The sequence below is a fragment of the Schistocerca americana genome, chromosome 2 (assembly GCF_021461395.2).
Source record: "Schistocerca americana isolate TAMUIC-IGC-003095 chromosome 2, iqSchAmer2.1, whole genome shotgun sequence".
In the NCBI taxonomy this organism is placed as follows: domain Eukaryota; kingdom Metazoa; phylum Arthropoda; class Insecta; order Orthoptera; family Acrididae; genus Schistocerca; species Schistocerca americana.
Window position 1 is genome coordinate 175487301 of NC_060120.1, and position 15914 is coordinate 175503214.

General features: G+C 38.5%; 1 protein-coding gene across 1 annotated transcript in view; it reads left to right on the plus strand.

The window, feature by feature from the left end:
- LOC124595284 overlaps positions 1–15914 on the plus strand; it is a 72599-nt gene that overhangs the window by 31087 nt on the left and 25598 nt on the right. Inside the window, exons 3-6 of the mRNA XM_047133968.1 lie at positions 4904–5037; positions 5308–5404; positions 5627–5856; positions 14991–15142. Coding sequence (XP_046989924.1) covers positions 4904–5037; positions 5308–5404; positions 5627–5856; positions 14991–15142 — 613 coding nt within the window. The remainder of the gene's footprint in view (positions 1–4903; positions 5038–5307; positions 5405–5626; positions 5857–14990; positions 15143–15914) is intronic.

Genomic DNA, 15914 nt, shown 5'->3' on the forward strand with positions numbered 1-15914 from the left:
TGCTCTTGCCCTTGAAGGGGCACAGCCAGTTTCTTTCCCCATCCTTCCATAATCCAAGCTCATGCTCTGTCTCTAATGACCTTGTCACCAATGGTATGTTAAACTCAAATCTTCCTTCCTTTGAAATTAAAGATGTTGAACTGAAGGCCGAAATACTAAATTCTGTTGATTGAGATTGCTTCACCAAATATCACTACTTTCAATCATTGCTTAGCTGCAAAAATGATACAGATAAAAGTTAGTGAGCGCAAAGCTGAAAAACAGCTGAATACACTTGATTGACATAATGAAATACTGTTAAGTGAATATGTAGAAGATCCAGCTTCTTTTTTTAACAGCAGTATATTGTAGCTTAATAGAACAGTGGCTGGAAAAAGTGGTCAACCCTTAAAGTTATTGAGAAGAGTGACAGGACAGTTTCACAGAACTAAATACCTATTTCACTGAATCAATTTGTTGTAGAGTCAGGGAAACATTTTGTGCTCAGGCACAACTTTCCTGGGAACAAAAAATCTAATTTGCAGGAACCAAATTGAATTCATCATGAACTGATTATAAGAAACTTAGTGTGAACCAGCTGCGTGATACTCAGCCTGCTATGCTCATACATTAGATCCACTAGCCTATTGATAACAAAGATCAGATTGATTTCATTTATGGCTGTGAGATTATTTCAATCGTAAAGCATAGTTACTGATAGAGACAGTACAGAAGTTCGATTTTCATGACTGATGTGTAGTGTTCTTTAACCACTCATGTTACTGAAACTTGTTCACTATCCATTCTGTGTATTTATGTACAATAATTGAGTGTTAAATAAACCTTGTGCGTTCATTTGCATCATTATATGCATAGTTTTCACTGTGGACCAGCATTCCCACACATCTTCCGTGACTTCCAGAAAATCTTTAGTACAGTTTGACATCACCTGTTGAATAAAATATATGCTTATGAAATACTGGAACAGGTATGTATTTGGCCTGAAGATTTCCTGGCTAACAGAATCAAATGCTTCATTCTTAATGAGGTGACATCATCAAAATTGAAAGTGGCATTTGGTGTATGTCAAGGAAGTGTGGTAGGACTATCAATGTTCATGATATATATGTAAATGATCTGCCAGCCACTGATTTTAGCTCCATAAGAAATGTTTGAAGGGCAGTGTGGAGGGTAAAAATCGTAGAGGGAGACCAAGAGATGAATACACAAAGCAGATGATCTGTCCAAGGCATTTCATGTCATACACCACAAGATTCTTCTCAACAAACTGGAGTCATATGGCATCAGAGGCACCCCACTAAACTGGTTCAGCTCATACCTGACACATAGGAAACAAAAAGTGTCAATAAAACATAGCAACCAAGGACATATCGAAACATACTGCTCTGACTATATGCAATATTACGCAAGGTGTGCCCCAAGGCTCAATTCTTGGACCAGTGCTCTTCCTTGTCTACATAAAGGACCTACCCTCAAACATCAATGCCAGCACCAGTAAACTCATTGCAGATGATACCAGTATCCTCATAACAAGCAAAAATGAACATGAACTCCAAGAGGCCATAAATGGAAATACAGACAAACTTGGTGATTGGTTTGAGGAAAACAAGCTCATAGTTAACACAAAGAAAACCACTTACCTAAACTTCCACCTAAGATCAAATAAAATTATTGCTGATATGAAATTACACGGTTCCCAAATATCCCCAAATACAGAAACAAGATTTCTAGGCCTATGGATTCAGGATGATCTAAAATGGCAAACACACATTAACAAAACTGATAGTAAGCTAAACCAAGTTTGCTATGCCCTACGAATCCTTGCATACTGCACAAGCCGAGAGACTGTTCACACAGCCTACTATGCACAATTCCACAGTGTAATGCAGTATGGTATTATATTCTGGGGAGACTCTACACATAGCCCAAACATCCTCCTCACCAAAAAGAGAGCTATAACAATAATGAACAAGGCAAAGCCAACTGATAGCTGCAAGCCTCTCTTCCAAAAGTTACTCATCCTACCCCCTGGCAGCCAGTATATACTAGAACTATGCAAATTTGTAAAAAGTGATATTACAAAATTTAATAAAAATATAAATGTCCATGACTATGGAACTAGACAGAAAATGGAACTCCATGTTAAAGAAATGGGCACCTCTGCCTTTAAAAACTCTCCCTTCAACAAAGGCATTAAAATATACAATAGCCTGCCATCAGAAATAAAAAACAGTAAGTCCCCGACTGTATTTAATAAAAAATTAAAGTCATTCCTACTTGATCATTGTTTCTACAGTGCAAGTGAATTTCTGCTCCACATGGGTGGAAAGAAACATGAAACAAATTGCAGCAAAGAATTTTGTAAAGAGTAAAACATTAATGCAAGTATGTGCAAAAATCTTGCATCTATATCATCTGCTACTAAGCAAATTAAGTGCAGAAAGAATATCCAACCAGGTACTGTGGTGTATATGTGTTAGAGGAATATATCATTAAAATACAAATGTGTAACTGAGTATGTAATTTGTGTGTCCATAAATTTGTGTGTCCATAACTTCTCAGAAAATATGTGTGTAAGCTCATGTTTGTGTAAACTTTTGGTATATTACTTCATGCCAGCAAATTATCACAATGTGCAACATCAAATGTATGTTTGTGCATCACCATGTGCATGTCATGTAGAGTATTGATTCAGAGGACAATAAATAAATAAATAAATTCAGAAGGGTGTAGGCTGCAGTACGCACTGGGAGATGAAGCAGCTTGCACAGGATAGAGTAGCATGGAGAGCTGCATCAAACCAGTATCAGGACTGAAGACCACAACAACAACAACAAGAAACGTTCACAGATGATCAGGCACTTGTATACAGAAAAACCACGTTGTTACAACATCAGTACAAAATGGATGAAAATGCTAATCAGGCTGCTCCCACACAGTCTTTAGTTACTGTGCTATTTATGTTAAGACCCAGAGTTAGACTGGTATAAAGCAGAAGAGATAATGTATTAGAAATTTGGGGGGTTTTATTACTCGCATTCTTTTATGAAGGATTTTTTTTGTCAAACAATGGAAAATCCAGGAGGGAATGATGACAATATTATGAAAAAGATAGAGTACTACTCACCACATAGTGGAAATGCTGAGTCATAGATGGGCACATCAAAAGGACTGTCAAATAGTTACGCTTTTGGCCAAAAAGGACTTCATCAGAATTAGACAACATAAACACACACATACTCATGCAAAGGTAACTCACAATCATATGACCACCATCTCTGATTGTTGAGTCCAGGTTCAGTCTGAAGTTTCTCTTTCTTGGTGAGACATGTGAATATGCAATGATTGAATGAATGAATCAGTGAAAGCAAACAAAGTGGAAGGTGGAGAGAACAATGGCAGTGACAAGATTCCCAGATCCTCCAGCAAAAGAATAAAAATAAAAATAAATTTAAAGAAAAAGGAAAAAGAAAAATCCACTTAAAGCATGCAACAGACAAAAATCTGAGAGAGAACAATGAAATAGTGAGCAAAGGAAGAAAAGGAGCCCAATGGAGAGAAACGGATCCAAATATAAAGCACAGAAAATACAAGCTAAAAATAACAAAAGTACAAAGAAATAAAACATTAGAAACTACAATTCAGGTAGAGACTCCTTGCATATGTGCATAAATGACAAGCTAACACAAGTGTGTACTTTTCATAAATGTTTAATATATCCAGAACACTGTTTCAAGGCCAGGTGCTTTCCGATATTGTCATTAGGCCATTAAAAGGTAAGTGTTCCTGAAAGACAGAGCTGCTGACCAGCTATTTATACAATATTAAAAAAAAAAAAAAAAAAAAAAAAAAAAACATTGACATTACAAGGGGTAACAGTCAAAACAGACTGTAACTTATCCACCAAAACAGAAGAAGGATATCAAATAAGGAAGATGGTCGTCTCATATATTTTACAGGAAATTGTAAAATCTAAAGGTTTTTGTACTGATTTTCTATGCACTACAGACCATAAACTGGAGTTCACAGAAATTGAATAGATTCATCTAGAACGATAATAATTCCAAGTGACTCTGTTGCCTGGTGCAAAGTCTTCAGCTGGATGCCACGCTGCTACTTGAATATCCCTAACCTCCCCCGCTAACCATACCGTGAAATGGAGTTCTGCTACAAAAGTGTATAACAGGTTGCCAATGCACATGATTCTGGAAATTAAAAGTTCTCAGATATTCAGAAGTATAGTGAAAGAATACTTTTTAGCTTCTCCTATAATTTACCAGAAGATCTTGACTTCCGTATAACCCTAGTATTCTTATCAGTCAGGTTTTAACTTTACAAGTATACAGGCAGCATGTAGAAATCTGTGCAAAGTTACATAAATTCCTTACAAGAAGTATAAGATAAAAAACAGCAGTTGAGCAGGAAATAATGTCCATGGTGTTGTAGAGAGCTGTAGTGTGTAAAAGCTTCAGGATGAGGTGAGATTGGGATATATCCAACAAATAATGTACAGTGTCGGATGTAAGTAATACACTGAGATGAAGAGATCAACACAGAAGAAGGAGTTATGATGGATCACATCAAAGCAAACTGATGGCTAATGCCCCCGCCCTCCCAAAAAAAAAAGAGTAGTGGAAGAGGAAGAGCCATGTAGTCGCCTTTCTTGTAATATACAATATACGTATACAATTGTGTCATTGTGTCATTCACGACTGTGTCATTCTTGTTATTTAATTTTCAGAATATTATGGAATGTTATCAAGTAGCAATTCAGTAAGTTCCTGTCCATCGTTACGTGGCTTCATAATTGGATTGTTCCAATGTATTGTTTATGAATATAAAATTTGTGACGTACTACATATGATTAGCATAACTACTTCAAGTTGCATTCTCTGAATTACAGGTTCAGTAGTGGGCCGCGAGGGAATAATTTGGACATCTGGGTTTCTTGTGCCCACCAAAACCAAAGGTTGTTTGAACATCTACTTTACTGGTACAGAGCCATTTGATGGGCCATACAACATTGCTTCCCTAGACGTAAGTTAAATTTATTGTAAACATAGCATGAAACCTATAACAAACAAATAATGTACCATACTAATTTAAGGTGATTGTTGTTAGAGAGCTATTTTAAGCACTTAAATTTTCACATAAAGTGATATTAGGGTCCCAGGCAGTTCAACAATGCTAACAGATTTCAATGCCTTTGAAAGTCTAAAGAAACTGGAGTGCATGTAACATTATGTTTTTATTAGTATGTGTTGCAGCAAATTCTAGTTGGATACTATACAATGTTTATTTATGCAGGACCAAGACTACTCCTACCATCGTGTAATTTGGAAGGATATTAATGGTGATGGTCTTTTGGATGCAGTAACAGCTCGTTTCCATACTGGTCTCCTAGGTAGGCATGGGTGAAAAATTTGTCATTTGATTGAGAATAATAAATCAAAAGCATTCTGTCCCACAGCTTAAATCAGTTTTTGCTTCCTGATTATGAGGGGCTGTAATGAGTCTCAGAAGCTTATATAGTGAGAGCCATACATCAATGTAATTAAATGCATCGTTTACCACTCTACTGAAATAGATAAGTTCAATGGTTAACATATACCTATATATGTTTCAGGTAGTGTAACAAAACAGTCGTTGTGGCTTGAGAATCCTGGTAGTTCTCAGTTAGAGGGATGGACTCAGCATATGGTAAAAGAGGATGGAGCTGATATACATTTCCAAGTAGAGCAACTGACAGCAGGTGGAACAACTTATGATGTCCAGATCAATGGAGAGTTCTGGAATGAAAAACTCACAATATATTATGGAAATAACAATGCAAACTTCTGGGAAGACCCATCTGAGGTAAGTACCGTCACATTTTTATATACAAGGATATCACCTAGATCATGAGATAAATGACTAATAATTTTTTGTAGTTTATGTGAAAGCCACAAATGAAGGCTAAAAACTACTGTAAATGTTAGACAAAGAATTTATAAAAGTGCCTAAAAAGGGAGAGAGGGAAGGAGGGAGGGAGGGAGAGAGAGAGAGAGAGAGAGAGAGAGAGAGAGAGAGAGAGAGAGAGAGAGAGATTGGGTGGGAGTTGAGGGAGGTTCAAAAAGTGACAGGCATCCTCTTTCCAATTACATGTAGTCCATCAGTGAAGGAACACTGGGAAAAAATTGTGTAATCACAAATTTTAGTACAACTGTAGGAGGGAGTATCATGAGCCGCATACTAAAAATCCCCACCATTGGCACGTAAGCATGGGTGTGGAGGGTGTGTGTTTAAAAGTCACTTTTCTATGTTTCTCATGAGTAACTCAAAAACAGCAGCTGCTAGCAAAAATGTTTCCCAGTACAAAATTAAACTACATTAAATTTTCCACAAAAAGGTCCTGTTTGTTGTTTCTCTGGGACTAATAAGTTTCCAGGCTGCAGCTGATGGAAACTCATAGATTATTAAATATAGTGTTTTAATGGTATAAAATTAACATTTATTGTGAAATAAAGTGAGTTAAGAACAAATATTTACAGGCATTTGATGTGTGTCCCATTTTTTAGTGCAGTAGAAACATGTTAATGCCCAAATTGTGTTCTGAGTGTGTGACAGGGTGAAAGGGCTGGGGGGGGGGGGGGGGGGCAGAAGTGCCAAGGAATGTTATGTCATTGGATCGTAGTCATGTAGTTCTTTTCTCTTTATAAATCTGCAAGCTGAAGAATGAGCAGATGGCTCCCCACTATGTCACAAACAAGAAGCAACTCTGGCTTTTTCATGAAGTTATAGAGATGTTCTGCAGCGCACCTTATGAATCACTGGCGACATAGTGTGCATACATGTCCGGGTGTCGTTTGCTGTCTACAAAGTGCATTCACACTGCATGGAATATAGATAGGAGTTACTAATAATACTAACACAAGAAATACATATGGATGTAATCTATGTAAATCTGTGCATACAGTTCTACACTCTAGAGGAGAACTGATTCTTAGTCATCCTGTATGGCAGCTGTAGCATTTTTCTGGGAGAGGCAACTGCCTCCACCATGATCATAGCTGACTTTTCAGTTTACAGGCAGATTATATTTCCCCAGCATTTCCTGTACAGTCCTCTTTTGTGAACTGGCAAAATAACTTCATTGAGCTCAAGTACACTGAAGACCTGACCATCTCAGCATGAGCATACAGTATATATCTTTTCCTTTTCTACATCTCACTGTTTCATGCTTGGTCCATGCCTGGGTATGCTGGTGCTCCACTTTTCCCTGATGTCAGTTGTGGGTGCAGTGTGTCTCCCACCTCTCCTTAATCTAACAAAGTGTTGGTTCTCATGCTTTACTACATTTGTAGGCACAGTCTCAGTGTATCAACAGGCACTTTTCTGAGATCTCAATGGTTGTTTAATGACACAGCCCCAGTAGTTTGATACCTGTGCCAGAACCTCATTGTGATCATAATTGACTCAGTGAATTATGTTGGGAGAAACAGAAAGGTCACAAGTTGATCTCTCTCTCTCTCTCTCTTTCTCTTTCTCTCTCTCTCTCTCTCTCTCTCTCTCTCTCTCTCTCTCTCTCTCTCTCTCTCTCTCTCTCTCACACACACACACACACACACACTCAATTGTGCAGCTACATTGTCTTGTTGCTGCAGCCAGACTGGGGAGAAGAGATGTGCCAGCTGGAAGTGGGTGAGGGGAAAGGTAAAGGGAAGGGTCGGTAACAGTTGGGGAGTGAAAGTCACCCAGGGAATGGAGCAAGAATGTGGCTTGGAGAGCCTGCCCTGACACAGGCAGGGGAAATTCCAGGTGGCACAGAACGAAGTAGTGGAGAGGATTTTGACTGGTTTGGCTATGATCAAGTGGCGTAGTCCATATCAATTCAGGCAGGCTAGAAAAAAATCTTACCTTCATAGTCTCGGATGTCATTGAATTTAGCGTATGTTAAAATGAAGGACTAAGTAAGGAACATGTATTTTTTTTGTTTTCTCCAAAAGAATTTCTGCTCCGGGATACAGCCCTCCAGGGATGACACTGTGTATACTAAAGATGGGTGGTTCATGAACTAACGGGTCCAAAGGAACGGTTCATCAAGATGAAAGGAACAAGTGATGAATGAATTCTAAGGAACGGTCTTTCATAGTTCACTTCAGTCACGGCTTTCTACTTATAGTTCCCGGGAATGGAAACGATCGGTCTCGTTCCCACAACGGCACATTGGCCAGTCTCGTTCCAGCCTCGGTCCTGTTCCCATAGGTCTTGGTCGCAGCTTTCTACTTATAGTTCCCAGGAACTATAGTAGCAGTAGACCATAGACCCAGAAGAAGGCAGCTGCAACTGTGGCCAAAACTACTGCTGCTGGAGAAAAACCAACATTTGAGCCACGGTTGCAGTGACCTTCTTCTGGGTCTACTGACAGTAGACAGTAGAAGCAGAAGGCCACTGCAACCGTGGCCGAAACATTGGTTTTTCACCAGCAGCAGTAGTTTTATACATTATGATGTGGTACCACACCCAGAAAACTTTAATATTTGACAGATATGTCCAAATAGAGGATATCATTGTAATCATAAAGCAATTATCTTTCAAATAAAAAAAACTCTAACAGAACATCTAGAACTGTTACAAAGATACAGCATTTAAAATTTTTTTTCCAAATTTCACATCTTCAAAATGGTGTTTGCAGTGTCATATTTGGAGGCCTGTACTGCGGGGTATGAATTTTTTTGGAGAAAACAAAAAAATATGTGTTTCTTACTTACTCCAGAATTTTAACATGTGCTAAATTCAATAACATCCGAGACTATGGAGGTAACCTCCCGGCTGGAAGTGATACGCATTATGCCAAGTGCAGTGTGACCACTCAATGGCAGTAAATGTCTGTCATCAGAACATCCTCAACTTACCATGTGATCTTGATTCTTCTTCCTCAACCAGCCTCTCTGCCACAATCTCCTTGAACTGCATAGATGGATTTTGCCCTTCGATCATGCTATCCTCTTGACTGAGATCTCCATCAAAATTGAGTCAAATTAACAAAGAACTTGTCAGTAAGAGTCCAATAATCAGTATGATTTTGAGTCCCCTGTAGCTTGAATGCACTGATTTAGTTGGGAGTGGCCTCTCCTGAGGCAAGGCAGCCCATAACTGTTGTAACTGATCCTTGATATTCTTGATAGATATTGGCACAGTGTTGATATATAAGATGGTCCCTCATGTGCTCTATCAGGAATGGATCTGGGGTTCTTGTTGGCCATGTGAATATGTCAGCATCATGCAGATAATTCTTAGAGACATGTGCCATGTGTGGATGAACATTGTCCGGTTGAAAAATGGCTCCATGATACTGTCACATGATAGGTAACACATGAGGGCACTGGATGTCTGAGACATACCATTGTGCCATCTACTCCCTCAATAACTACTGGTTGTGACCTGAAGCAATACTTGATGTCTGCCCTCGCACTGACACCAGGTGTAACAGCACTGTGCCTCTCCAAAACATTGGAAGAATAAGACACTTCTCCACGTTGCCACCATACTCACTGGTGATCATCATCTAAGAGAGTGCAGAGCAGTGACTCATTGCTGAAGACAATGATGAACACCATTCATCAGCAGTCCACTCTTGCCAGTCAACGACGCCACTCCAGATGTAGTCTTTTGTGTTGTGGTGTTATAACAGCAGCCTAAACATGGAATGATAATTCCCTAGTCCTATGCTGCAAGTCTCTGAGTAATGTGCAGGATGACACAGATTGTTTCAAGGAGTTCATTACTTGTTCTTGGATGGCAGGCACTGATGTGAAGGGGTTACGATGAGCTTGGTGCATTATATGATGATTGTCCTGTTACATATACAGGAGTAGAGTGGGAACTAGGTCCAATAAGTGCAGAATGCCCTTTCAAAGCATTCATCTATTATGCAATCAATTAAATAAACGTAATGTTATTTCATTGTCATGATCAGATATCATGAAGAGACTTCACTGCTGCTGCACAAGTGTTTGCCGCTGGCGCGCGCGTGGTCTAGAGATCCTACCGCGCGAATACGGGATTCGCGTCAGTCGAGTGATCGTGGGTTATATAAGTAAACACCAGTCAAAGCCGGCTTCAGTCGGCGTGCAGCAGCGCGTGCAGCAGCATCGGACAATTAATTGAGATGCCTCGTTATAGCAGAAGATATACACGCTCGCGTCTAACTGTGTATAAGGCCTTAGACGATTTGGAGGTCAAAGTTTCCAACAAAGGAGCGCAGGTTATTTTGCAAGGTCCATCAGTGTTTTGTGGTTGTATTATTAACTTTGCACTTACCCAATTAGACGCCCATCAAGCTGGTAATGGTTGGATTACTGTTGCTGTGGTTCGTTATGACGGTAATCAAGTTAAAAATGTGACTGCAGAATGCCCTTTCAAAGCATTCATCTATTATGCAATCAATTAAATAAAAACTTAAAACACAGTAAAATTTAAGCATTCCTTTGAACCATCTTTCAAATTTTTACCACCACAGTTAGTACATATGTACACAATACATAACTTGAATTAATCTTATCATCTTCTCAAGTCAGCTGGTCCACCATCACAATACAGTCAGTACAAGTGGACACCTTAGTTGTGTGCAGTGGAACAGTCCACAGAATCACGCCGACACAAATAATACAAATGATATCACAATAGACCCATCTGAAAGGAAAACTATATTAGAATCTGACCACAGAAACATTCAGTAACAACTCCCTTTGCACATAGTGCCTGCGCTTTTCCCTTTGACAGCCATACCTTAAAACCGTGACAGTAAAGAGTGCCCAGTTGTATAACAGTGTAAAGAAGAATTCCAGCCACAAGCAAGATACCAATTATTAACCAATAATCGAAATCCTGAGATATACTAAAAATGACAACATTCATCAAGTAATGCAGTCTTAAGGAGAAGTGGGTGCACTACATTTCAGCTAATAGCCACCTGTAACACGACAACAAACATTTGACTCTAAGAACCAATAAAAGATCATGGGAACTCACTCAGCTTTACTACAAATAATGATGTAGGCTCGGTGTGAGTTTAACTACATCCAAGTGCTTGGGTGCACACACATAACTGACAGACATTGTTTTTCCAAGCACCATCACAGTGTTACAAGCTAGCCTCAAAAAATTAGCATAAAACAAGCGTGTACAGAAATCAAGCCTGCAGTCTGAGGGCATTTACAACAAACACTGGTCCACTTCATTAATGAGAACCTGGCACTCAACACAAATTACGTTTGGTGGTTCCACAAAGATTAGAGTACACAGTTCATCTAACAAGTCCGTGGAAAGTACGATAAACAGCAATAAGGCTCACCAAAAATATCATGTTCCTTTTCCACTGCATGCCCAGCTACACACTTCAGCTGTGCAATATTGTAGCATCAGCATATCCATTGGTCAAACTTTCATTGGATTTCAGCTATATAACATGCTTCCAATGCACAGGACATACAATCCATCAATCAACTCCTTAAGGTACCCTTTTAACAGTCCCACATCATGTTGTACCAGTTGCTATTGCTGGTTGTACATGTGTGTCTGATTGTTTGCTCCAACTGACCTGTGCCCATCCTCTCCTCCTGCCACTGCCTCCCAATGGCACTCATGGTGGGCTAGCCCGCACACTATGAAAATGTACCAGTCCCCTGCCACAAGCAAAGGTGTGCCAAATTATGGCACACTCCCTTGTGGTGGTTGAGTGTCATCAACAGGAACCTTGATGATCGGTATATCTGCCTTCATGTTCACATGCAGTTTTCTGCCTTCATGTTCACATGCAGTTTAACATTGTGCTACCATCACATCTAAGTGTCACATAAATTTGGATGCTGCCCAGTTTGACTGGCCAAACAGAATGGTAACCCAAAATGAAGTGTCTTCAAAAATTTGTCTGGTACTGATAACACTGTCTTTCATGAATATGCAGCATCTCCTTGTCTTTGACATCTGATGTTGCTCACACCCCTTATGTACTTTACCATGTCTGGTAACAACACTAAAAATGAAAAAAATGCAACTAATGCCACATGTCACAGAGACATATACATGTATGAAGTTACACATTGATGTCTGACCACCTCTCCTGGGTGCTTTACTTTTTTGTCAGGCAGCATATGTTTAAACCATGTCTATGTTGGAGAAGTACTGGCCACCAGGTAGTTTTAACATTAGTTCTTCTATTCATAGAACGAGATGCGTGTCAGTGACCAATTGTGGGTTTACAGTTGTTTTGAAATCACCACAAACATTTGGTTTGCATAAAAGTACCAACAGGATTCTCATTGACTAGATGGAATAGAAGTGAGGATATCATATTTCACTAAGAGGTTAACTCACTTTTGAGGTCCTCTCATAATGCTGCTGGGACTGGTCTGGTTTCTAAGTAAAGAGGTCTTGGAAAAGAATTGAACTGAACATGAACTACATAACTGCTGACACATCTTAAACCTGTAGGAAAGAGACCAGAAATTTGAAATCACTGAATGGTACCATTGTAGATGAAAAATTAATACAGCCTATCATTTGAAATCAGAAGTTTTGAAAAAGTTGGTTGCCAATATGTTTTTTGTCCTTGGTGAGGGAACAACTAAAAATATAAGTGATCACTTGACTTTCTCGTACAACACTGTTACTGTAATTTTACTGAACTTTGCACAATATGATGTGTTGTTTGCTATAGGATCTTAGTCATCATTATGCAGGTTGGGGTGGCTGTGAACCAATCTAGATATAGACTTGCTTCTTCTCATTTATGATGGGGTCTGGTACACCAACATCAACAAGAAAATCTATTGACTGCTTGTTAATTATTAATGGAAGAGAAAACTTTTGTAATCATGGTGTGAAAGGATTCAGCTGTGGTTGAAGTACATTTATGCTGTACTGTTGTCAGGACTTAGTTGCCAAGTTTGACTCAGTGTGACTTTGGCAAACTGTCCCTGTGTATTAGTACTGCACACAGATCATTTCCTTGTATGGGTTCAAATGGCTCTGAGCACTATGGGACTTAACTTCTCAGGTCATCAGTCCCCTAGAACTTAGAACTACTTAAACCTAACTAACCTAAGGACATCACACACATCCATGCCCGAGGCAGGATTCGAACCTGCCACAGTAGTGGTCACGCGGTTCCAGACTGTAGCGCCTTTAACCGCTTGGCCACACCGGCCGGCCCTTGTATGGGCACTGAGTGTGAGAATGATTTGAAAAACAGTTTAGGCAATTTCAGTACAGAGCCTTGGGCTGATTAGGGTTCCTGTGAAGACTGAAACATGTGCAGCTGCTGTGTGGATCCTCTAGAGCTTTTATTATCTACATATCAGACTTTGCTTCCAAATTTGATGATGACATACTGCATGTGTTCTGGTCTTTCTTAGTGTGGCATGAACAGGAATGTTGTTTTATAGAAATCATATTAAGTTCATCAAAATCTTCCTTTACTGCAGCTGACATTACAAATTATTTTGCTGTTTCTAATTTTTTGCAGTTTGCTAGATTAACTGCCAGTGCAGAAACTTCCTTGTTAGGTGCATACCTAATTATTATTATTATACACTATTTATAAATTTCATTTTGACATTTGAGTTGATACTACTATGTTGGGCCTCAACGTCAGCTTCCCACGCAGTGTGTGGTTAATCTGATTTCTTACGACAATGAAAAAATGTGAGTGTGTTTGCTACAACATGAGTTTTCCAACAATTCTATGCATTCGACCTTAGTAAGAGGTTACAATTTCTGTAGAAGACACATTAACTGTTGGTTATTAGCTAATGAAAGTGCACTGCAGAGCTATGTCACTGGTACTACTAGTCTGGCAGTGAAACAACAGACATCTGTAGTACAAGTTCAGGTCTCCATTTTCTGGATGAAATGGTTGTTGCACTGACATGTTAAGCAGCTGTAGTATGTGATGCTGTTGTGCAGCCTTCTTAGCTTTTTGTTACATGAGCAAGCTGCTCCTCTTCTGCTGTTCCAGTTGTTGCAATTGATATACCTGTTGTTGGGTATGTGAAGTTGCAATTGTTGCTGCCACAGTTTCATCAATATAAGATCCTTTTTAACTGTAAAATTGGTCTGTCAGCCTATCACCTACACTTCATTGGAGTCCTCACTGTCATGCAACTGCTTGTGATGGCTTAGCAAAAGAGACTTATTTCATTATCTTTTACACAACACAGAATAAGCTAATAGCATGCAAACCGAGTCCATACCTCGATGTCATAACCATGATAGATTGCAATCAATCAAGAAAGTCCATAGTCATGTCCAAATAGAATCAACTGCCAAGTCTAACAGTTTGATTAAGTAAACACAAAATAGTGATAACTCAAAACTAGGCAGAATGGAGCACAGAATCAGTAAGAAACATAAACAAGAATGCAACACATTTCAGAGTGATTGTTCTCAGCTAGATAATGAGTTATATTAGTTGTATAAAGTCAGTGGCTCTAGCCATGTAATAGCCTTCTTATTATGTCTCGTGGCACTCGACAAAGTGTACTGCAGTGATGATCTTGTGTTATCAACTTTGTTGTCTGGAGACAGAGATAAAGCAGATGCAAGTCAACAATTTACTCAGTACCCCTAAATCTGGTCTTTTGGATTAAACTGCAATATACAAATGAATATTCTCATTTGTTGTAACTGCAATTATCTTCTTGGGTTTCTTGCAGAATCAAACCGTAGTGTTCTGTGACATTTTGGAAGGAAATAACATGTCTTGTAAAGCATCATGGACACACTGCAAACTGATGAGGCAAGAAACCCTAGGAAATTTTGCTGCTTTAAAATTGTCTTATTTCTGCTTGTACTTTTTGGCTTATATTCTTTTTTATACTGACCCATAGATTTGTCAAATAAATTTAATAATCTATTTACTCTCATAATAAAATTTACCACAGCACTTATTCGAATATAAGTCTGATTATGAGACTCCAGATTTGTAATACTGTTATATTTTTTTACAGCTGCAGGAAGTTGTTGTTGATGATACAATTGGTCAACCTTTTGATGTGTATTACTGGGATATTAATCTTGATGGTGTGAAAGAAATAGTTGTGACAGCCTATAATGGCAGCTATGGAAATGTGTATGCTTACACTGTACCAGAAGACTTCAGGTGAGTTAGTATTCTGAGTGTTATATGTGCTATTCTGATTCTCTGCAAGACATAATTATAAAAATTGACAACATACCTTTGGCCTTGTATTATACTTTACATTTCTTTGTGAAGCAAGTTTGCTAATTATCTTTTTAGAGCTGAAGTTTTGAGCTAATGTAATGTGAAAAGATTTAAAATTATTTAGGGAATGTAGGCCATCAAGGATGAAACATGTTATGTATCTGACACAGCAGTAGAAAACTTCACACAAAAATACATTTCCATCTACTTATGCAAACCAATAATATAACAGTGGTCAATGAATGGTTTTAATGTCATAAACTATGGGTTTTGATGGGATTGGGATTAAAAATTGTTTTGAACAACAGTGAAACAGTTTTGTTTGTGGTTAATGAAATATCTGGCTGAGAAAATTGGGAAGACAGTTCATTTATATTCATAAGATACTGAAGTAATCACATAATCACAGTTCAGATAAATATTAAGAAGAGCAGGAACATAACAAAGACAAATTTGTTTTATATCTTACTAAGCAAGAATTTAAAACATTTAATTCTGTTATAAAGAATTTTCTTATGATTTAATGATTATATAAAAATATAGTATGTAGCTATCAGATCATAGTAAAGTATCTTTTCCATAAAGTAATTTATAATTATCTATAGGTCTCATCATTTGAGAGGCGGTGTTTATTGTAAAGCTGTATGACAAGTAATAATATCAGGGTGTATACGACCCGGAACAACTGGGAGGTCTGGGAAAAACCTAG